The sequence below is a fragment of the Etheostoma cragini genome, chromosome 6, assembly GCF_013103735.1.
Source record: "Etheostoma cragini isolate CJK2018 chromosome 6, CSU_Ecrag_1.0, whole genome shotgun sequence".
Lineage (NCBI taxonomy): Eukaryota > Metazoa > Chordata > Actinopteri > Perciformes > Percidae > Etheostoma > Etheostoma cragini.
The window spans coordinates 25,115,302-25,140,185 of NC_048412.1; the positions used below are offsets into that span (position 1 = coordinate 25,115,302).

The 24,884-nt window shown below is 39.6% G+C and overlaps 1 protein-coding gene across 1 annotated transcript; it reads right to left on the reverse strand.

Annotated features, from left to right (window-relative positions):
• Positions 1–1,068: 1,068 nt before the first annotated feature.
• col28a1b (collagen, type XXVIII, alpha 1b) lies at positions 1,069–24,417 on the reverse strand. The gene is made up of 35 exons (XM_034874820.1): positions 24,037–24,417; positions 23,393–23,535; positions 21,404–21,969; positions 20,681–20,701; positions 20,535–20,594; positions 20,353–20,406; positions 20,241–20,285; positions 20,124–20,150; positions 19,990–20,034; positions 19,867–19,911; positions 18,289–18,342; positions 15,604–15,672; positions 15,072–15,140; positions 14,064–14,132; positions 13,154–13,222; positions 12,959–13,027; positions 11,667–11,735; positions 10,830–10,898; positions 10,410–10,481; positions 10,235–10,303; positions 10,021–10,092; positions 9,384–9,452; positions 9,237–9,305; positions 8,195–8,263; positions 8,044–8,112; positions 7,123–7,191; positions 6,963–7,031; positions 6,508–6,576; positions 6,063–6,143; positions 5,922–5,957; positions 5,108–5,144; positions 4,472–5,026; positions 3,554–3,738; positions 2,449–2,731; positions 1,069–1,570 (listed from the first exon to the last, which is right to left on the reverse strand). Exons 2-35 carry the CDS (start codon positions 23,532–23,534, stop codon positions 1,398–1,400), a joined length of 3,588 nt encoding a protein of 1,195 aa, XP_034730711.1. The 5' UTR covers position 23,535; positions 24,037–24,417; the 3' UTR covers positions 1,069–1,397.
• Positions 24,418–24,884: the final 467 nt, after the last annotated feature.

Sequence of the window (24,884 nt, forward strand, 5' to 3'; positions counted from 1 at the left end):
GTCTCCCTCCTGTTTTTGTGTGTGTGTGTGTGTGTGTGTGTGTGTGTGTGTGTGTGTGTGTGTGTGTGTGTGTGTGTGTGTGTGTGTGTGTGTGTGTGTGTGTGTGTGTGTGTGTGTGTGTGTGTGTGTGTGTGTGTGTGTGTGTGTGTGTGTGTGTGTGTGTGTGTGTGTGTGTGTGTGTGTGTGTGTGTGTGTGTGTGCAAAATTTGATCACAAAAACAATAATAAAATTTCTGTTTTCCTATTGCTTTCACTGGCTGTTACAATTTCATTATCTTGTACAGACAGGTAACCTTAACAGCACTGATGGAAAATATCACCCACCACGCTCGCCCAGCACGACCATTCATTTGTGCTTTTTTCTCAAGACGTAACCCTGAAGTCAACAAGAAGGAGCCTTGCAGCAAATAGACACTAAATGGGCTTTTTATGCCTCAAGCTGAAGATGCATTGTTCAGAGAGCAGCAGCCTCTCCTCGCTAATTACATGTAATCATGTCCAACTTGAAACTTTGAGGTGAAGAAAGGGTTTCTCAGTGAGTCATCATCCTGTTGTGCGTCTTATGCGTCGTGATTTCCTCTTAACTTGAACAACAGAACATGTGCCTCTTACTGGCTTTTTGTTCTTTTCTTTTATAAGGCATTTGTGTAGCGAGGATGGATCAATCATCACAAGAAATTATGAGGATTAATTTGCTGTTGCAAATGTAGCTATAATACCAGTTATTTTTGATGTGCAGAATCTATTAAATCGTGTATGGGCATGGTCAAATACAACCAGCACTTATTTTCTTTTGTGTGAAATACTCTGTGCATGTGGGCATCCTGCATTAGTTTATCTGGCATTCATTTAGCTTTGGGCTAAAACGACTGACAGAAAATTATAGCTGCAATAGTTGAAACTATATGTTTATTTGCTTTGGTTTCTCCTTCAATGACAATTCACAGTATTATAAAACAAACATTAACAAATTTAGACATTAAGTAAAAAAGGAAATACATCATTGTAATATATACAAAAGGGTTACGTTTTCTGAATAAAAAGGTTAGTGGGTACAAAGTTTGTTTCATTTTTAACAAAACTGTTCCACAGTGTGTAAGTAACAAATCACAGGCATCATGTTATTTGCATTAGCATAGCTTGGTTCACAGAATTGATACACAAATCCCTCTGGCCACGAAAAAACGAGTACTTTGCCTACTGAACAATTTTCAATCTTGAAATCCCCTTTCTGCTAAATTGGTTAATGATGCCTCTTTTATAACCTTCTCTGTTTGTTTCCCCTATCCATGTTGAAGTAGCTACAAGTAAAATACTCAGGCTCTGAACCTCATGGCAAAGTAACATGTCAAGTCACAGCAGAATGTTTTACCTGGGACCATCGGTACGTCTGCATGTTAGACCTTGAAGCAGGTTTCTCTGCAGCTCTTCTCAGTCTCGAACTGGTTGCTGTTTCCTCGACAGCCTCCGTACCAGAACTGAGCACAAGAATTAGCTGTGGCGTCGTAATACCACTTCACTACGTAGTCCCTGCATGGTCCTGGATCCAGCACGAGGCTGCAGAGCTCCTCTGGAGAAATAGAAAACAAAAACAAGTGGCAAAGATTAAGATTCTACAACCATGCAAGTGGTTCTGTGAGGCTGTACTTAAGCACAGTGCTGTTTTAAACTAAATGCTAACACCAGTATGCTAATGATGCTAATTCTAACATTGAATGTTCATTGTCTGAGTTTAGCGTGCAAGCATGCTAACCTCTGATAATTGGCGCTAAAAACAAAGTATGGCAGAGGCCAACCGGAGTATCATTAGTTTTGCATGGATAAGTATTACAATAATTACATGGTGAAATTACATGGCCTTTATCCAGTAGTTCATATCACTCAAAACCACAAATGTCAACTCATGGTGGCGCTAGAGGAAAAGTCAGCAGATCACAATTCAACCCCTCTCAACCAATAAATTTGCCTTATTTAAATTTTGCTTTCTGTCCCGAGTTTATTAATTGAGGCTGTTTGCGTCCTCCAACCCTAGACTACTTTGGGTCTTAACAGTTTTTGGGGGCTCGTCCGGGAGCTGAACCCGGGACCTCTCGCACCCGAAGAGAGAATCATACCCTTAGACAGAACTGGCTGTGGTGTATATTAAGCTACAGCCAGGATATGTATAGCGATATCTAACTATGCTCATCTTGCTTTTTTTATAAGAAAGCAAATACTTTAGGTGTTTTCTCCAAAATGTCAAAGTATTCCTTTAATTTGGACTGATTTATGTTTGTTAACCATGCTTTAGATAAAATGTCAGCATATTTTAATGTATATCATTTTATGCATGCAGAAGACTTAAAATGTAAAAAACAATGTTAGAAAACATTCAGTGCCTGTTTCTTTTCCCTTAACTGACCATTTAAACCAATCATTACTTTATCCTACAATCTCTTTGGCAGTTACCTGATGAGGTGTCCGAATTTGGCAATAGAGGAGTCGGCGGTTGTGTCTTTTCTTCAGTCGGGGTCTTTAGAGTGGGACCCGCCGGTCCGATGGCTCCCGTCATCACCACATGGCTGTCGGGGTCTTTCATGTCAAACTGTGGAAGGAACTCTGTGACAGGTCTGAAGGGTTCCCTGTCAAAATGTGGAAATCTCTGAGTCTCTGTTGTTCCGCTTCTGTCGTCTGTCTTGGGTCTCTGTGGAGCGGCGGGTTCTCTGTCGGGTCGTGACGCTGGAGTGCCGGGCTGGAACAAAGCAGGGAGAATCTACTCAACCTTTATTTGTCCAGGTAAGGTAATACAAACGTCATGTCTTACTACCATAATCCATTTGCACATTTCAAAAGGCAATATTGCACTTTTTATTTCACTACAATTATTTGATCGCTTTCGGTAGTTTACTAATCAAGATTTTTGCACACAAACATAAAAAGAATACAATATGATGCTTTGTTATAACTTAAACCCTACAGCAGTTTGTGCAACTACAGCTGAAATTATTAATTGATTGACAGAATAATTTGCATAAGAATGTATTTCCAAGTAGTAAATCATAAACTATATGTAAGCTATATACTATATGTATTGGACAAATTTACTATATGTATTGGACAACTTTTTTTTTTTTTATTGTTTTTGGGCAATAATTTAACTTTTTGACCTGAGGATGTGCTAGATGAAAAGTTAAAGGATTATGTACCTGATGGATTACGTTACATCCTAAGGGGGACATACATATCTAAACTAAATTTAAATCCATTTGATAGTTGGATGGAGACATTTAACTCAAAACAGCTAATTTTACCCTCACGCTGCCACCAGAGGAAAGTCAGTAGATCACCAGAGTCATTAAGAAGTATCCTCTGGGAACAATGGATGTCTGTACCAATTTTTGTTCCAATCCAACCAATACTTATTGAAATAGTTTAGTCTGGACCAAAGTGATGAACCAACCGGCAAAAAATTGAAGGTTTTTTGGATGATTTAACTTATAGATATTGCCGGAGAAACATAAATACAGCCTAAATTGTTAAACTTAGGTCGAATGATGATAATTGTTTTTCTCACCACCATCTGTACTTTCCTGAAGTCTCCTGTGAAAGTGGGAGTGTCGGTATCTGTCCTGTACGGAGGTTCTCGAACGTTACTGGAGACCTCGGTGATTCCTGGAGGCAGCCTGGAACTCGGGACTGAGCTGAACAAACGTTTTTCCCCATCCTCACAGATACGACTCAGCAGTTTTTTCTCCAGAGCTGCAAGACCAGAAGACCAAAACCGTAAGTATACAGTTATATACTCTTCTGCACAGTTTAAGCTCTGTTTTTCTAGTGTAACCATAACGCTGATTCAATTCAATTCAATTTTATTTATAGTATCAAATTACAACAAGAGTTATCTCAAGACACTTTACAGATAGAGTAGGTCTAGACCACACTCCAGAATCCACAAGGACCCAACAGTTCCAGTAGTTTCCTACAGAGCAAGCAACAGTGCGACAAATAAAGCCACAAAACACACATTTCTGTCATTGAAACTACTTTCGGCCAAAGAAATAGTCCCTACTCGTTAGATTATCCAGAGAAACAGTGACACCATTCCTGTAAAGGGATGTTAAATTCTATTTTTTTACACAAAATTTTAGCCCTCATTGTGTTTAGGGGCAGACAGAGAAATGTCACAGATTAAAATCTTAAAATCTGGGCAAATAAAACCCAAACCTGCACAGCTTGAAAGTCCTACCAGTGATGAGTAAGAAATGTGTTTTGATTGTTAATTCAAGCCTTTAATATGGTACAACATAATGGGTCAACATCTCTTTAAATTACTTTTTCTTTTTTTTTAATTTTCACTGTCTCAATTTCTATTTTATTAATTATTTGTGACCTTTGCAGTACTTTATTATTGTTGTTGATTTTCTCTTACTGTTTATTGTTATGCACCAAAATACCAGGGCAAACTCCTTGTACTCCTTCATTGTATGCTCACCTGGAAGTGTTTTGAATTCATCGATCAGGTACATGTGGTCGCTGTCAGGGTCCGAGGCGATGAGATTAAGCTCCTTCTGGAACTCCTTATACTGAGGGTCGCTCTCATTCACCACCCCGATCACAAACATCTCAATGTCAATCCCATGAGCCTCTGCAATGGCGCTCTCCAGACTGACCGCGTCTCTTTTATCGGCCTGCCCGTCCGTGATGAGGATGACGACCTTCCTCACACCTGCCCGCGCCGCCTTAAAAACCTGGTTGGCCTGTTGGATGGCGCTGCCCGTGAACGTCCCCTCACCCAGGTAGGTCATGGAGCGCACCGCAGACTTGATCTCATCACGAGTAGCCTCCTGTCTGAGGCTGACCACTACCATGTTGATGTGGCTGTAGAGGACCACACCCACCCGCGTGGTGTCCCGGCTGACCGAGGCTCGGTCGATCAGGGCGCTTACAAAGTCTTTGATCACGTTGAAGTTGTCGGGACCGATGCTCTCGGAGCTGTCGATTACAAAAACCAGCTCCAAGGGGGTTTGTCGGCAGGTCACTCCACAACCTATGCAACAGAGAGACAGATCCAGGTTATAGACGTTAAGAGATTGACATATATTCTAAGTGAGAGTTTCTGATTACTTACTGCATATAGATCTCACTATTTTGATGATTTCTTCCCTCTGTGAAAGACAGACAGACTTTTACAACAAACTGTGACTTTGTTACTGTAAAGAAATAAATCACTGAAAGTTACGAAGGTAACGTTCTAGCTTTTAGCTTTAATTTGAAGGCGTTTATATCCATATTAGTTGGAACAGTCTAGGACTAGGCCAAGGCCTCTTTCCAACCAAACTGGATGGGAACATCCATTTATCCATCCATTTTTTTAAGCTTATCCAGGGACGGGTCTTGGTGGAATCAGGCTAAGCAAGGTGGAACAGTCGTCCCTCACCCCAGTATCATTATCCCTCTCCACCTGGGAGATCACAAGGTGTTCCCAGGACAGATGAGATATACAATCTCTCCAGTGTGTTCTGGGTCTACTGTGGGGTCTCCTACCAGTTAGGAGACCCAAAAGTAGGCCCCCTGAAAGCCTGAACCACCTCAACTGGCTGCTTTCAATGTGAAGGACTGCTCCACACCTTATCTCATAGGCTGAGTCCAGCCATCCTACTGTCTGGTAACAAACACCCTTAAACCTGAAGGTTGGACTAGAATATTCAGAATAAAGACTATTCCCATAAACATGGCTGTTAAAGGACTTCAAATCCTCCCCTGTTCATCCGATGTGGACATGAACAGCCTCAAATTTAAGCCTTATAAAAATTAAAGGACAACACTTTAACCCAATGTGCAGACGAATGTACAGGACCAAAATAATGAAAAACACACAAATGTCCAATATAGTTGACGGTATTGCATGATTCTCACTGTAATGATTGATGCATTTCACTTACTGTAAGTCCAGGTTCTCCCTTTTCTCCCACTCTACCCTGGGATGTAAAATAGAAATAGAATAGAAAAGGTATTAGTTGTTCACATATTGAGAGATTTGAAGACATTTGAATTGAAATCCCTCAAAAAACAAAGTCCAGTACCAAAGGTCCGGTGGCTCCGGCCTCTCCATGTTCTCCTCTGACCCCCTTATTACCCTTTTCCCCTCTGAAGCCTCGATCCCCCTGCAGGAGGAAAGAAAAACCGTCGTTTTAAAGAATCACACAGTACAGCTGAGATAGAAGATAAAAGAGGGATCCTATCCCACAGCCCCCTCCAACGGACTCCCTGTAAAAATGCACATATACTGTATGTACAGCTGCCATTGGAAACCTTTAATGAATAAAAGATTAATATAAGAGCATGTTGCATGCAACTTACTTATTTTACAAGTGATGAAGTTATCTTTTGCTTTTGTTCGAAGCCACAAATTCATTTAAATATTTGGTTGTAATTTTCATGCAGTTTTTCATATTTGCTAGGTTTTCTGTCATTCCATATTTAATGTTGACTATGTTCAATATGCAGGTGCTGATATTATATCATTACCTTGTCTCCCTGCAGCCCTTGTCCAGGAGGACCTCTGGGGCCAGGGATCCCCTGAAATCCAGTCTCCCCCTGTAAACACAGAGCACAGTTCACGTCCAGGAGAACTTAATCAACAAGAAGGAGCTAATGGAAAGTTTCTCTCTCTAAGCTAAATGGATTTTTACTCCTAAACAGGGGACTAAAGTCATTTTAACAGAGATATACTAACTATTTTGTTAGCATTCTATACAAAACACAAGTCTTAGCCATATACATTTTTCAACTTTATTATGTCAAATGCTAAAAATATAAACAGGGAATTTAACAGGGAAGTCAAACTCAATTTCACTAAGGACTTGAAAATCTGAATCACACCAAGGGCCAGTTTATTGTACAGTTTATTGACATTTGAAAAAAGCTACAGCTCTCAACTGATCAAACATTTTGAGTCTGTAACTGACAGCTGGCAATCTTACCTTTTGTCCTTGGATGCCTTCTCCAGGTAAGCCCTGTGCACCACGTGGTCCCATTTGGCCAACTAAGCCCTGCAGGGAAATAAAACGGTTTGTCTTTCTGAATACAAACATAAATTCAAAGGGAAATATATTTATAGTTTAGCTAAAAAATCCACATTACCTTGGGACCAATTACACCAATTCCTGGTGGCCCAACGGGTCCAGGAGGTCCAGGCAAGCCTCTGTCTCCCTGAACAGGAAACATGTAATGTAAATTATTTAAGAAAATATATATATATATATATATATATATATATATATATATATATATATATAGATAGATAGATAGATAGATAGATAGATAGATAGATAGATAGTTTATTAAACATCTTGGTTATAAACACAAGGATGGAAAGAAACAAATAGTCAACACAGCAAGAAAAACCTTTGAAAAATTGGATTTTCATTTTATCCATTGTCATATTATACAACAGTGATTCTTTGTGCCCCAAGAAAATGCATGTTTTTTTCTATGAATCATCTTCTTATGTCCTAATGTTATCTCCTGACAAGGGTTAGGTACTAAACAAGCAACCGGTAGGAATTGGACCCAAAAACAACACAAATTTTGGTTCCTCATTTCAGCTCCACTTAATGTGTCGACTGAAATATTTTCCCTCTGTCGCTCGGAAACGGATGTAAAAATATCACACTTTCTCTGTAGTCTACCGTTAGCTACCTACCGTAAATGTAGGCTACTTTTAAAATGCCATATTTTCCCTCTGGGCTTTGGTTAGCATACCAACTCAACACTTATTTTGTTGTTACTTGTTAATAGTGTAACTGCTATTTATTGTTAAATTATTGTAGTTGTGTGTTAGGTGACAAAGTTTTACTTATTATATATTGTAAAAATCCAAACAATACCCAACCCTATACCTGACACTATGGTCAAAGCCCATGAAAAAGATCTAAATATTCACAGACTGTTAATACAATCACCTGAGAAGTGAAAGTAACTTCTATAACAGAAATAAACATTTTTGCCATTTCATTGAAGACACTGTCCGTGTTTTATGTTTTTCCCAAGGTAAACCTTTACCTTAGATCCAGGTAAACCGGCGCCGTCTGATCCAGTCTCTCCTTTTAGACCGGGAGGCCCCGGAGGTCCCTGAGTAAGACACGATGTGAGAACAATGACAGGGTGCGGGCTTAGAGTGATAAGGGGGGCGCTGATGGAGGTTGATACTCACTGTAGGGCCCGGGTAACCGTCTCCTTTAAGTCCAGGTGTCCCAGCTGGCCCTGCAGACCCTCTGTCCCCCTACAAACCAAAACATGCCACTTTTATATCAGTACTTTCAGTGATGAAATGTAACTAAGTACATCTACTCAAGGACTGTACTTATGTACACATTTGAGCTACTTTGAGTACTTTACTTGTCTTTTCTTTTCTTGAAACTGTCTAACTGTACTCCGCTACATTTCAGAGAGAAATATTGTACTTTTTACTCCACTACATTCATCTGACAGCTTTGTGCACACAAAACACGTAATTTATAAAATAAAATGTTTTTTATAAGTTAAACTACCACACAACATACAGGCCTACAAGTCCAGCTAAGATGATTAGACAATTAAACACAACTGTTTGGATGGTTTATAGTTTCTAAAATGTGAGGATTTTTGTGTACTACTTTTTTTTCTGATGATACTTACATACTCTACTTTATTAACATTTTTAATGCAGGACTTTTACTAGAACAGTATTTTTACTGTGGGGTATAAGTAGTTTTACTCAAGTAAAAGATTTGAATACTTCTTCCACCTCTGAGTAGTTTTCATGGATCGGTGAATAATAAACCTGAACCTCGTCTTGCTTTGGCAGACCTTCCTCCACAGCGCTGCGGAGGACGGTCTGGCATTTACTGGCCTTTCTTTAAGCCGATGACAGTAGTCTTGGGCGGTGCAAAGCTCTGGACGGACCCCGGTGCTGCTGCAAAATAGCCTCGGGAAGGAAATTGTTTTGGTGGAACGTATATGTTTAAAAGTTGTTTTAGTTGTAATAACAAAAGTTAGATTGGACAGATAGCCTAGCTAGCTGTCTGGATTTACCCGGCAGAGATCTGAGGAGCAGTTCAAGTTTAACATAGGAATATAAAATCCCAAAACAAACAAGGCGGAAGTTACCGGACATCAAGCAGAGAACAGTGAAATCCGGCGGAATTTCCGGCGGAAAAGGAGCAATCCCGGAAGTACAACATCATGGATATAGACTAACCTGAACATGAACTCACCTTTGGTCCAGGTAAACCTGTCCCCTGCTCTCCCACAGCTCCAGCTGGACCCGGTTGGCCCGGTTCTCCCTGACAAAAAACAATATAAGATCAATTGATGTTGTTGACAGTTTACATATGCGGTTTGTTTGCACCACACGGGCTTACCTTGGCACCAGCTAGACCCCTGCCTGGTGGTCCAGGTGCACCTGGTGGTCCTGTAATTCCGGGTTCCCCCTGAAAAAGAAAACACTCGTCAGGTTAACGCCAGACAAAGGGAACAAGGTGGGACTCAGACATCTGCAGTTTCATTGTAACAACAATTTTAGGTTTCAAATTATAATACTTTAAACGTGTGAAATAACTCATTATGCCCTGTTTAGTCTACAGTTTGTGTTTATTAGGGCTTGGTGTGTGTAAAGCTTAGTTAGTAGGTACATTATATCTGTGATATACATAAAGAAATTCCTTCAAATCTTTCAATGACACAATGGCATTTTAACGCAAATCCCACCCCTGATTTAATATATGTTGGTGTATTTTTTAAAATATAGTTCGAAGTAGGTATAATTTCATTTACAGCTAGGTTTTTTTTTTTAACATTTTTTATGTGAATCTTTATTGACACTAAATTTAAAAGCAAAATAACAAACTTACAAACACTAGAAAACAAAGAAAAGAGAAATCTAAGGAAGTACCGTTGCATTTTTACAGCCTTGGAAAATAATGTTCTGTAGTACTGGCTAGTGTAAAACTGTTTTGTTATGAGTTTCACATAAAATGCTTCTTTACTGTGTTTACCTACCTTTGAGCCCATTGGCCCTACAGGACCGACTGCACCTGGCTGTCCCCTGGTCCCCCTGTCCCCTCTGTCTCCCTGCCAAAATAACACAAAACTGCTATTGACATTCCTCTAAATAATCGTCAATATGGATCATTGTATGTGGAAACTCAAATAGTACATTACATTTATACATAGTCTTTATATACTGTATAAAACTCTGAAAAAAGTCTGTTACCTTTCCTCCAGGTGTGCCCTTACCAGGAGCACCGTCGGCTCCCCTGGGCCCCGGTAACCCAACGTCACCCTGCCGTCATTTGAAAACAGTCAGTAAAGCAGAAGACTGGTAAGACGCATACACACACACAAACTGTATGTAAAATAGAGAAAACACGTCTAGGTTCTAATGTTACCTTTTGTCCTGGGGCTCCATCCTCTCCTGGCTCACCGGGTATACCTGGTAACCCCTCGGACCCCGGGTCACCCTGAGAGAGGGGAGTAACGTGCAGGATTATCGGCGGGGCGCAGACTGATCAACTGAATGACTTGTTGATCGTTTCTGCTACTTTATATTTTAGAGAGCTGCGATAGAGCTAAAGTGTGTGACCTACAATGTCCTTAGCTGGCAATATTTTATCATGACATTTGACATTTTGGGATGAACCGCTTAGTCGCTTGCTTTCGAAAAGTTAGACGAGAAAATCAATACTACTCTCAGACATGAAAGTGGTATCGATCTTCTGGTCTCGCTCTTGGTAACAACGTGTTTTTTCCCAAATGGCCTGTGTATTTTCCCAGCATAAGTCAGAGTGGTGAGTGTTCAGAGGACTTACTTTAGGTCCCGGCTGTCCAACACCTCTCTCCCCTGTCGGGCCAGGTCCACCTGGGAGGCCCTGGTTCCCCTGAAAACGACAATCACACATTCAGTGGGATATTCAAACTGTGTCTCTACTGTCTGGAGCTCGACTTGGAAACTAAACAGGGGAACTTCCAGCAAACATGATACTAAATCCGAAAAATAATGTTGTTGTTTTTTAAACCACCACCAAATGAAACCACCTGTTAAATACTAGTGCAAAGGCTAATCAGGTCATAATTAAATATTAGCAAGAAATTGGGAATCAAAGTGAAATGAAAAATTTGTTTCTTGAAATTTGCAATTTTTTTTAGTTATTTTATCAGAATCAGCTTTATTTGCCAAGTATGAGGACACATACAAGGAACTTTACTGTGGAACATCGTTGATCACAATGCGCTTACACATACAAAACAACCAAACAATATATACACACTGATATATACATACTCTAAACAGAAATAGAGTTTAGGATGTAAATGCTTGCATGGAAAAGTTCTAATTCCCAATAACATTTTATTTTTGGTATAATACCTTTACTTTTTGGGTTAGTACACAGAAATTAAACATGAATCAGAACAGAATGTGACATGAATGTCTCATATAAACCATACACCAATAGCACAATAGCATCCTCTTTGTCTCAAGGAGACTGATTCAGACTCCCTGGCGTTTGATTGACAAGACAGCTGCATTGGTGTGATAAAATATGCAAAACCAATTTAGATCCAATCAGACGGAACATCAGCTGACAGTCAATCACATCAGCATCTGAGTTTCTGTTTCTGAGACAAACACGGTTTTAAAGTCCTACCTTTGTTCCTGTTATTCCAATACCTTGAGCTCCTCTGGGGCCTACAGGTCCAACTGGGCCTTGATCACCCTGCAAGACAGAAGATCTCGCTTAAAACTAATAAAGTAATGGGACCACGTGGCACGCTGATCTGTCTGGCAGAAAGTCAAATTAATAGTAATACCATACTGTGAAAATACTCCACTATGAGTTACCTTACGTTTACTTAAGTAAAAGTATTATCAGTAAAATGTGCTTACAGTAAAGTATCAAACATAAAAGAACTCCATGTGCAGTAAAATGTTTCCTTTCAGTGTTTTAATATCACATATTATGTTTGTGGGTTATTAGTACTGTTTTTAGTCTTGCTTTGCCAGACCTTCCTCCACAGTGCTGCAAAGGAGGTTCTGGCTAGTCCACACAGCATTCCGGCATGGGAGAAAAACGTGCTCTGGTTTATTGGTATTTCTTTAAACCAATCCCAATCGGCATGGCCGTCACCGGACACAATGACGGTGCCGCTGCAAAATAGCCTCTGGAATGAACTTGTTTTGGTGGAATGTTCAAAACTTGTTTTAGTTGTGCAACAGAAAACTCAGATTGGACAGATAATCTAGGTAGCTGTCTGGATTTGCCCTGCAGGGATCTAAGGACTAGGTAACCATAGTCCTCAGAAATCCACACACACATACAAGAAACCCGAAATTGACGTACTTCCGGTCGTAAAGAGTGACATCCGGCAGAATTTCCGGCAGCACCGGAGCAATCCCGTAAGTGGAACGTCATGGATACAGAGTGTTGTTGTATTGATGTTGCATTTTCTTTTTGTGATTATTTAAATGCACTATATTCTAAATGATCGTCATATGTTTGTAGCGTCGCTGACCTGTGAGATCCACGTATCTCTAAGAAGTCAACTTTTCATGGTGTCAGCCAAACAGTCCTGTTTTCAGATTTTTTGACTTTAGTTAGCTTAAGAAGCAGGAGAATTTTCCCAACACATAAAGGAAGACTTTGTCCTACAGTTTATCAGAAAAAAAATCTAAATCAACACATCTGGAGGTCCGTGGCGTTCACTGCACAAGAAGGGGATGAAATAGTGTTGAAAAGCAACTAAAGCTGTGAGACAAATAGTAGTTATGTAAAAATAACATTTGCCTCTGAAGTGTAGTGAAATAAAGGTAAAAATTTGCATAAAATGCAATAAAATGGAAACACTCAAGTAATTATATCAACTGTGTACTTAAGGATGTTACTTAATTAAACATACTAAGTTACATTCCACCACTGGCATACATTAAAGCAGCTCCTACCTTTTCTCCTTGAATTCCTAAACCAGGAGCACCGACTGGACCTGGAAACCCAGGCGGCCCATGACTTCCCTGAGAAAAGATTAATACAGTAATCAAAGAGCCAGCTCCGCGTCAGAGTATATGAGACTTGGGTAAGTACTCAAAGCAAAGTAAATGTAACATTATCAATAAAACCTATATTTAAATTCTATTTACCTGGTCACCTTTGATCCCAACACCAGTGAGTCCAGGATTGCCCCTGGGACCCTGGAATCCTCGATCACCCTAACACAAAAGGTGGAAAGTGTGACAAACTGCAGACATCGTCATGGAAAAGCTTCACGCATGTACAACATGTTTCAAATGTTTTGTGAAGGTGAATAATGCAAATGCCTGAGTAAATACACAATGTTTTGTAGCAATCAGTGAACCATTTTGTGCTTGTTATCGTGAATCGTAATGAATCAGTCTACTTTGCACCTGCAGTGAACAACATCAGATGCATCTGGGCCTTGGTGGTCATTATCACCGTCAATATCCAGACTGCTACTCTGTCTACTTCAACCCTTCTTCTTCACCGAAATATTTCTTTTACATTTATTTTAATAGGGACATAGCATGGGCCGATAACACATACCACAGCATTTATAGCCTGAGCTAGTTGGCAGTTCTTATCCCTAAAAAGGCCTTAATAAAAATACATATAACTTAATAGGAATACACATAAACAACAACACAAATTACAAACAATGATACAATAAGAAATACCATAAAAACATTGAAAAAAAAGTAATTTAAAAGCAATTGCACCCCACATGTAGTGTAGGAGAAAAAAAGTGTCTGCGGAAGTCAAGAATCATAACTATAAAATAGAAATCTTCAGTAAAAATGTATGTTTTAAAGTGTAAAGAGGTGTAAAGTTTCTAAAACAAAATAAATTGAATGTCCAATTGTTTACAGTATGAAGAATATGTTTAGAAAAAAAAGAATAACTCTCAAAGACAAAGACAGTTTTTTCTTTAAATTGAGGCAGCTGATAAGTATGACAAGTACAAGATCAATAGATACTTTATAATGTACGGCACATTATCCTTCAGCCAACACAGGGTTTTTAAACTTGATTTACCTTTGGCCCTGGAAGCCCCTCTCTCGGTGGTCCGGGGTTTCCTTGTGCCCCAGCTGGTCCTGGGCCACCCTGAAACAAACAAACAACTTTTAATAATAAAAAGTGTACATATGTGAAGGCTTCAGTAAAAGCCAACATAAGACATGCATGTGGTTTGATATAAATAGGACAGAATGAAGTTGCACTCTTGAGCAATTTTGCATGCTGTGTCCTCCAGGGGGCAGCAGTGGTTTAAAAATCCACATCCCATCCCAGGATGGAGTAAAGTGCACTGAACATGCACATGTTTAACAACTTGGCCACCCTTATAGCACATGATGCGTAATAAGAAACCAGATGGAAAAACTATCTTGCACATGTGATTTACTGTACCTCTTCTCTGGATGCTCACTGTCTACTCTTCAGCATAAGGTGTTATTCACTTCTTTCATTTTCAACTCTTCCCCCCAAAAAGACCTTTCAGTGTTGGAATGTAACTAAGTACATTCATTTTAGCCAACTTTAAACTTCTACTCCACTACCTTTTAGAGGGGAATATTATTATTTTCACTCCACTAGAATTATCTAGTTAAATTTACTTTGCAGACTTTATAAAGTGCTATACACTGTTATAGATTAAACTATCCCAACAGTGTGTGCTCCACTCTAATCAGCTGTAATGTCAAAATACTGCTTATGTGTCAATGCATCAGTAATAATATCAACATAACATTATTAAAGGAGCTACTCTGCCTGATAAATACTTGTACTTTTAATACTTTAAGTACATTTTGCTGATCATACCGTTTTTTTATTTACAATTTTAATACATTACTTTTTGAGGGTTTTTTACCAAGTGGTATTGCTACTTTTATTTAAGTAAAACAGAGTACTTCCACCACTGGTCGATTTACATTTACTGTTTTTCCCAGGACAGTTTTGTCAGTGTCACTTGCCCACTCAAACCGTGTAACTGTGCACAAGACCTTGATGCATTGATTTAATATGAAACCATTGTTTTATACTCACTGGTAGTCCTGGTTCTCCTATTCCAACAGGACCTGTCGGACCTGCTCTTCCCTGAATGCCTTTTTCTCCCTGTAAGCATCAAACAGCACCACTCAACAACTTTTAACACTTGTTTCAGTAATTAATTAAAGAGTGATGAAATGTAATCTTACTCTGGCACTTACTAAGGGTTTGTCAATTTCTCACTATCAGAGAAAACTACTTTAGTAAAGAAGTTTTTAATCAAACCATCTCCCCAGCTGCTGGAGATGTTTTTAAATGTTCTTTAACTCCAAGTAGAGGGGTGATAAGAAAAGATAAGGCCAGCAGTAAACACACAGTAGTACAGTCTAACAAAAAGTCATTTTGGTGTGATTTGTAACAACAGCAAAGAATAGTATAAGAGTAATATGACACCATCCACTATAGCAGTGTACACCAGAACAGTATGTACATAGTATTTGTCTGTATTCATTTCAATTTGATAAGATTTGTGAAAGATTATGTGACAGTAGAGGATGTTTTTAAGGTAATGTTGATATAAAAGAGTTACCTTGGCTCCCGGGAATCCGATACCAATGTCCCCCGGTGGTCCAGAAGCACCGGTGGGCCCTCTGTCTCCCTGTTGCAAGTAAACAAGTTCAGTGGTTATGTGATGGCACTTACACACTGCAAATAGGTGGGAAATGAAATAAGAAATATTTACCACGTGCATCTGGTCATCTTCTCTTTTTTAGTTAAAATAATAATTTAGACTTGTTATTGATTCTTAGTCGGGAAATTACAATTTACACTTTGTTAGAACGCTCTACACACAGGCCTGAAATACACACACACGCTCAGGACCTGTACATGTACAAATGAGGATGTCAGAGTCAGTGGGCTGCGACTTCCCTAAGGGGCGTTCAGTGCCTTGCTCAAGAGCACCTTGGCAGTGCCCAGGAGGTGAACTGGCATCTCTCCAGATACTAGTCCACCTACGTAATATGATCCACATGAGGACATGTACCAGCGACCCTCCGGTTCCCAACCCAACTCCCCACATACCGAGCAACTACCACTCCATTTTTGTGATAAACTATTTTTATTTCTTTAACAAAAAACATACAATTCGCAACATAAATATATCATCCCCCCGTCATCACCACCCACCCAGACAAAAATCAAGAAAAGATCCAAATAGTAACTACAATATTCAAGACTATTCAATAAAATAGTAATAAAATAGACAATAAACCATGTGAACTTATGTATAAAACACCATAAGCCCATCATACATGTCTTTTCCCAGCGCAGAGCTTCTTAGGAGCCATCCAGAAAGCTCCTATCCTGTACTTTCCCGATTTTCTAGTATAGACATCCAATCTGGCAAATCGTTTATATGACTATTATTTTCAAACGTTGCCACCCTAGCCATCTCATAAACCCACTCCTGGATTAACGGCACCTCTTCATTCTTCCATCCTTTTAACAGAATCCTTTGTGGCTAGCGCTAGCATGCTACGGTTGGCCAACACGTCTTGGCTAGTTGCTTAGAAAGCCGTAGAGATTTTGAAAAGCTCACCCAGAGACTGAAGGCAGGACACATTCAGAAACCGTATCTCGCTCAAAACGGCATGGATGGGTTTTTTCCAAGTTTGCATGCGTGAGACGCAAAATAACACCCGAAATCCCCCCAAAAAATATGTTTTTTAATAATATGGGCACTTTCAATACTGTGAAACAAATGAATTAGGTTTCTGTCATTTCCATTAGTATCTTAGTGATATCTGGTGGAAAATACTATACAAATACACATTATACATTGAAGCCAAATGGCATGTAGTCTTGTTTAAACCTTTGTGGCATTTAGGAAATAAAGAGCAGTCCTTTGTTACTTCTGTAAAACTTGCACTTGATTAATGTCTTGACATTTTCTGGAGGTGCTATAAATCACTTTACATTTCATCTGTATAAAGACATCTTTGTTAAAAAGCTGGGGGACAGCTCTGTGGAGATGGAGCCATCAGCATCTCATTGGCCCCGGGCACACACATTTTAAAGGTCATTTTTACTTTGCTCCAAATGTTGTTTGGGAAGCAATGAACAATTCCACTATTCTGAGTAAGAATAATCACAAGTTACTAAAGGATTGTAAATAATTAAATTCTTCAGGTGGCTAAAGACTCATACTTTTACATCATCGGGATGCTTAAGACATTTCAAATTAAATATTTTATTATTATTATATATATTAGTTAAAACTATTGAGTTTCTTAAAAACTAACTGTTCTTTAAACCTTAAAGGAATAGTTCTACATTATCTATGCAAACAGGCTTGTGAGGAGTCGCATGCTCCAACTATTTCCTGGTGAACAGCCGGGCAACCAGTGGAGATGCTGCACAGAAGTGCCAGGCAGATAGATAAACCATCAAGAACTAGTTCCAGCATGTAACCCCCCCCCCCCTCCCCCCCCCAAAAAACCACAAATTGTGATTCTTATATTTCTGTTTGTGTACATATTAAACAAACAAAGAATAACATATTGGTAAAGGGAGTATCAGAGGTGTTGCTATGTGTTTTTTTTCAACTTTGGGCAGAGCCAAGCTGACTGTTTCCCCCTACCTCCAGTCTTTATGCTAAGCTGAGCTAATGCCCTCCTGGCTCTACGGCTCCATACTTAACGCACAGACGTGAGAGTGGTACCAGCGGCTTACTGTTGTCAAGAAAGTGAATACATTTTAACTAAATATTCAAAATATATCTATCAAAAAAGATTCTGACAGAGGAGGATGAGAAAAAAAAACATTGATCAGTACAAAGCAGTATTATGAGCGACCGCTGCGTTAGGTAACGTAAATCAGAGAGTAAAGAAATCAAGAAATTCTCATATTTTCAGAAAATTATATACTGAGAAAAAGTCTGGATGTTGTAAGGACGTGAAAATGTATGGGGGTAAATTTGAGAATACCTGATCCCTTTGAGATATGACTTCATCTTCCAAATACGATTATTTCCCAACATTACCCATAGATCAGTCTCTCTATTGCTTTCTTCAAATGAGACTGAGGTTACAAAGATGTAAATGAGAACTTTAAATGAAAACATATTTTTCATACCCCCATATGTTGTGGTATTAAACGTGTGCATGAGTGTCTAAAACCTTAAGCCCGCCAATCAAACTCTTTCTGGAAACTTCTAGTACAGAAAAGACAGAAGAAAAATTTCAATGCATCTCTAGGTCTCGGGTAGACTTACTTTAGTTCCCGCTGGGCCCTCAGGTCCCATGTCTCCTGGTGGTCCTATCACACCCTGCAAAACAAATTTCAAACCACATGTAATCCTTTGATGCAAGATTTAAGTTTGATTTTTGTATATATTGTTTTACCTATGGTTGTGTTCATTTTGCAACATATCTTTCATCATGTATGAAGTTAAAATGCAGCCCCCATGTTGTATGGCCAAGCATCAGGTCAAAACCAACCCACCAACTCTTAAATCACTAAAATCAACATTCACAGCTTTCATGTCCTTTAATTCTCAAACCAAGCTTACAAAATTAGGTTATACTGACACTGTGCCAGTAGCACAGAAAAGGAAGAGTGGTGCTGGGCGGCCAGGTCCAAGCACTAATCCCACCACACAAAGTCTGTTCCTGCAAAAGAATAATATCCTGCAAGCCTGGATTCACTGCTTTGGATAGTCACATTAGTATCAGGATTACCCATAATCCAATATTCACATTCCATTAGTGCAGAGGTGAATAAGAGGCAAATTCCACTTCCATTTTTCAAATTGGAGACAGAACGGACTGTCTGATGTCTTTGTATCAATATGAACAGCAGGCAGTAAACTGTATGTTCAGGAGCGTAAAGGATGTGTGACAAAAAGGTTTAAAAAAATTACAAAATTGCTTCTTAGTTGGAAAGCTGGTGTGGACTGCATTTCAGTGATTTCATAAATCTAATAATAGGTCAATAAGAACTATGAAAAAAAATTACAACTTGATTTTTGTTTTAACAAGACAAAAGTCTAAATGCTGACATCAGCATGCTAACATACTCACAATGACACTGCTACACCCTGATGTTTAAGTATAAGGTTTACTATGTTAACTATCTGAGTTTAAAGCATGATAACTAGCACCAAACACAAATTACAGCTACTGTAAGGCGATGAATGTCATGTAGTTGTGCAGGGTTTTTTGTCATAAACCAAAGTATTGGGCAAATTCAAATTTGTTAACCTGACAATGGTGCTACATGCAAACTTAAGGTTATACAAAGGTTTCAACACTTGTTGAGACATTGCACTCAAAATGTCAAATGTGAACCTCATGTTGGAGCTACATGACAGGTCAGAGGATCACCAAACGGACCAACAGTTGTTGTTTTTTAGCTAACAACGGTGTCAAAGTGATGGTTTTGTTTTTGGATAGGACAGCTTAAGACAGGAAAGTGGGAGACAGAGAGGGGGATGACATGCAGCAAAGGGCCGTGCTGGTCTTAATCGAACCCGGGCGGCTGCGGTTAGGACTGAGTCTTAGTATGTGGGGTGCATACTCAACCGTGTGAGCTACCAGGGCGCCATGCCTGACATATTTTATTATTTTGTTTTCATTCTTTCTATCACTCCTTCATGAAATAACAGGCCTGAGGAAATATACTTTTTTTAATACGCAGGTAGCAGATAACAAATGTTATATATATTGGACGTAAAAAGTCAAGAATATGATTTTTTCCATATATGTAATTAACCGGCAAATTTTGTATTTGTAGGGTTTAAAATGATCAAACCAAGATTAAGTATTGTTGTTAATTCTTAGTTGTGCTCTACCTGTTCTCCTTTCGTGCCTCGCTGGCCTGGAGGTCCCTCACGTCCCTGCAAAATGACACAATTCATTACAAGAGGCAAAGTTGTTGGTATTGATTAAAACAATATAGTTAATATTGTTCATACAGTGTCACCCTTTTCCCCCGGAGCGCCACATTCTCCTCTCTCTCCCTAAACGACCAAACGCAAGATTAGACTCTTATTTTCTGAGGACAGTAAATGAACCGATAAGCATGTTGTTAAAGCTAAATGTCACCCACCTTGTTACCCTTATAACCGGGATGGCCCTGTGAAGAGTAGTAGGGGAAAGTTTTGAAATCTGCATTTCATTGAAAAGAAGTATATTTCTTGGTTGTAAGAAATTGTTTATCTTTTACCTCTGCACCATCACTTCCAGGTCGACCATTCAAGCCAGACTCCCCCTTGTAAAAAAGAACAACATACAATAAGCTGCATACAATCAGACACTTAAATAGTGTGATGACTTACCCTGCTTCCTTTTTGACCAGGTTGACCACTGAAGCCTGGGTCCCCTTTTCTACCCTGGATTAGTAAAAGTGAGGTCGTGGTTAGATGCTAAAAGACGAGATGATCCTTTGTTTGTCATGACAAAATACAGAATGAGTATCTGGTATTTTTGGTAAAGAATACAGTTTCTATGCAGAACTCACCGGACTTCCTTGAGGGCCCCTCTCTCCTCTTTCACACAAACACACTTGGGCCTGTGGACACTAACAGAGAGACAAAAATACTAAGTCATTACGACCACCGAAATTAATCATAGAAGTAAAATGCTGGGTTGCATTGGAAGACTTACCCCTTCAAATGCAACTGCACCCTGTATGAAAAACATGACACAAAAAATGTCAGTGACAGTTCATTCCCTCAGAGAAAAGATCAATTCATTCAATTTAACACTGTTGCAAGCTATGACTCTGAATGAATATCACACTTTTCTGGAAAGCAGAACAAGCCATGCCACTCTCTCGGACAGGTCCTGACCTACTGCAGATATCTGACATTTCTGTGGGTGTGGAAAATGCAAAGCAGTTGGGAAAGCCCCGTCATGCAAACACAACTGTGTCACTGAGATGGGAACCCACTTTGAGGACAAAGTGCAGAAATAGATGGGAATATAAACCCCTCTGCATGCCTTTGTCTCTGGGATAGGCTGCTGGGTGTAAAGTGGATCATTAGTGCTTCTCAACCATGTGTCAAACCAACCAAAATGGGGCAAAACTATATAAAAACTTAGATTCATGTGTAAATATATATATATTTTAAGCCCCTCTTTAAACTTAAATATATATGTTTTTTATTTTTAATCCCTTAAATCAATTTATGCCTCCTCTTTTGGGCCATGGACTACAGATGAAAAAATGCCTTTTGGCTAATTCTGGCATTTTTAACCTATGCGAAATCAAGCGCTTTATTAATTTGCACGGTCCCCTTGTTAAATAAACTGAATTGAATTGTTGTTTCTTGTACTAATACATGTGCCATCTTAACTGAGGTCATCGCACTTGAAGTCAACACTTACCATCTCTTTGAGCAGCTTCTCCTCCAGCTCCGGATCAAGAAGACTTTGGACAAACTGCTGAGCAGGTGTGCTGGCGATGGCCCGGAGCTTGGCGTCATTCTGTCTCTGCTGGCCGATGTCTGATAAACCAACAGTGAAGAACTTTGTGCCATGACCTTTGGCCTCTGCTGCAGCTGCAATCACATCAGGGTTACGGGGATGGTCAACGCCGTCAGTCATCAACACTGCAACCCTGACGCTGTCCGCCGGCGTCTCCTGCACCAGCAGCAGGGAGGCATTGGTGATGGCGTAGGTGGTGTAGGTGCCATGACCGATGTGGTTCATGGTGCTGACTTGACTGTGAAATGAATCCAGGTCTTTCCAGGCTGAGAATCGGTGCTCAATGAACACAGAGCTGCTGTACTGAAGTGCAGCCATTCGTATCTTCAATGTCCAGCCGGCTACCTGCAGCTTAGAGAGACGGGTGCTGAAGCTCAACACAAAAGCCTTCTGCTTCTCAAACAGGAACATTTTTGCACTCTCCGAGCTGTCCAGGATGAACGCCACCTCCAGCGAACAAGTCAGACCTATTGGAGAAGGAAACCAACAAAACCTAAGGAGATTGCAGAGATTCACTAGAGGAAGATAAGAGAATCTGGTTGCAGCTGCATAGTCCTTTTTGTAGATAAGTCCTAAAAGACTTGCAAGAGGGTGATGTTCACATACTGGTATATGCCTGCAGTAGTGTTGAAATGATTGCACCATTCATTGATTTGTTACCTAACCGAAAGCTACTATGTTGTTGGTTATATTGAATATATTTCAGTTTTGGACTATTGCTCAGCCAAAACAAGCAAAATAAAGAAGTCACCTTAGACTTTTAGAAAAACATTTTATATACTAAGTAATTAATTCATTCATTTTAATTAAAAAAATAAATAAAAAATATGAAGAGTTTAATATACCCTTAAATTAATTGCAGCCCTAGCATGCATTATTGTCTGTCACAGTGTTTTTTACACACACACGCACACACACACACACACACACACACACACAAACACAAACACAAACACACACACACACACACACACACACACACATAGGGGCTTTAAATTCAAGAAATGTAATGCCAGAAAATGAAATATGTGTTATTTTACCAGAGAGTTTTAACTGAAGGCTGGTGCAAAATTATTTCAATTTTTATGTAAACCAGCACAGGACAGTCAGACTCTAAAAGGGTTAGGGTAACAGTTCAGTTCTTTAGGGCTGGGCTGCCCTCAGTCTGATGTATTCACTGGCTATCTTTTCAACATCAATCACAATGTGTACCTGGTAATCTGGCCTGAGCCTATAGGGGGAATGGATGCTGAAAATTTGAAAACACAGCTATAAATCGGATAATGTAACGTGTCAGTGCCCAAGAGTGAGAACGATGCACATAAAATGTTAGCTGACAAATGGTAATTGATTGTATTCATATGGTGTTTTAATCTGGTGCTTTAAGAAGTGGAAGCTACAATGCAAGGTGCTGACCTGAACATAAAGAGCAATTTGGGGTTCAGGGTCTTGCCTACGGAGATAATGAGGAACAAGCCTCCATATCTCCTGAGCCATGGCACGCCACAATGGTGTGACCTTTGGTTTTGTGGGTTCAATCACTGGGATAAAAAGCTTAATGAGAACTTTAGTTTTAGACCTGAAGTGGGATTTTACCACCAAGGACTTGAGACTTGAGATACTGACTATTATGCTAGCAGACATATAATAATTGATAAAATATGAATATGTTTTGTAGATATGCTGTGGAACTCTGTAAATTATCTGCATGTTTCCTAACTAAATAATCCTAACAAAATCCCACCCAGACATATAAATGTGGCACATGGTGATTGAAGCTGTGGATGTCAATTGGTCAAGTCTGGTCCTCCTACCTGGAATCGGTTCCACCTGCCCCAGGATACAGTGACACAGACCTTCCCCACCATCATGTCTCATTTAAAGAATTACCATTTCCTCCATCGTTATGCAGCCTGTAGTTGTTCTTGCGCCCTGTCTTTCTTCTCTGGCCAGTGGCCCCGTGTACCAGAGCCATTAGCAGAATGCAGAGCCCCACTCCTCTCTTCAGGTTTCCCCTCAGCAACATTTCCATCTTAGCAGAAAGTAGTTTACAAGACAAAGCAATAAAATGCAAAAACTTACAGTGGATGCAAAGCACACAACCAGTATCATTATATTTACCTGTAGTACATGACACTATCATGCATCCTAACCACAGCCCAAACAGGGAGCTGTAAAGTTTATGACAATACCATGATTCGCTCAAACAAAACAGTTTCTGATACTGACAAGGTGCTTTATAAAAATGCCTGCAATGTTAGAGACAAAATAGGTAAATGTATTTAAAACCAGAGTAAATTGTGCAAATAATTCTACTAAACATGCTGCAACCTTTAAATCATATCTAAAGTAACTGAGTTTTTGTACATTAAAGAGCATCTCTAAATGTAAATGTTTGATTAACATGAACCTAATGACTTGTCCAAGCTGTAGTACACACATTAAAGTTGGCATTAAAACTGTAACATGGCACTACAAGTAAACAAATGAAGGGTGCACACTGTTTTAGGCATGCAAAAAAACAGTTGCTTTACCTAGAATCTCATTTAGTTGCAGTCAGTGCTTGTATTCCAGTCAGCTGTGGCTCTTTGGGGGGCATTTCGCCGCGAAATCAAGTCCTATAAACCCGGCTGAGACAAACGGAGGACCATCAGATGGGCTGGTGTGGTGTGTGGGGCCGCTCCAACATTTCAGCGCTCCAGTTCAGAGTTTGAGGATTGACCGAGAAAGGACTTTATTTTTCCTGACTCAGTGGCTATTCACTGACACATGTTTCTGCAGCAATATATTTGGAATATCAGAATAGTGTAGATATAGGCTACTACAATTCAATTTCTAACTCTAAAACTATATCAACATAGTTATGTATCAGTAATAAAGCATCCTACAATGGCGCATACGCACTACTCTGTACCAATATTAAAGGAGCATTGTGGTGATTTTACGCCAGGGGGCGATGGACAAGACTAAGCTTTTCAAAAACGTTGCAAGGGTTAATACAGTTTTTGCTTTATGTTTGGGCTGTTGCGCATGGAGATTGTTTGGATGCTGTGCGTAAAAGTCCCAAATGAGATTATTTTACTTTTCCACTCTCACCCACTAATGTGAAAACCAGATGTAGTATGATTCCCATGTACGGATCCCCAGTACAGTTGTTTGTAGTAGTATCCGTAGTGGTAGTGGTAGCAGCCTACTTTTAAAGTGAAATACACATCCGTGTGCACTGTTTAGATTCCGGAAAGAATATGTTCGAATAATTTGCTCAGTCTTAATCGATTGCGTAAAGTACTCTGATAATTTAATGGGTTTTTAAATCTGTCTGTTGCTTTCCTTTCTGTGGTATTTTCACACACTTTGGTTATGGCACCCTCTGGTGGTAAAC

What these genes read in the sequence shown, in the direction of transcription:
- col28a1b (XM_034874820.1), bottom strand. Translation starts at nt 23,534, where the DNA reads ATGGAAATGTTGCTGAGGGGAAACCTGAAGAGAGGAGTGGGGCTCTGC. An exon ending in ATGGAGCCCCAGGACAAAAG is followed by an intron (nt 10,304 to 10,409) that starts GTAACATTAGAA and finishes AAATGACGGCAG; the next exon opens with GGTGACGTTGGGTTACCGGG. An exon ending in CCGGTTTACCTGGATCTAAG is followed by an intron (nt 7,192 to 8,043) that starts GTAAAGGTTTAC and finishes TTTCCTGTTCAG; the next exon opens with GGAGACAGAGGCTTGCCTGG.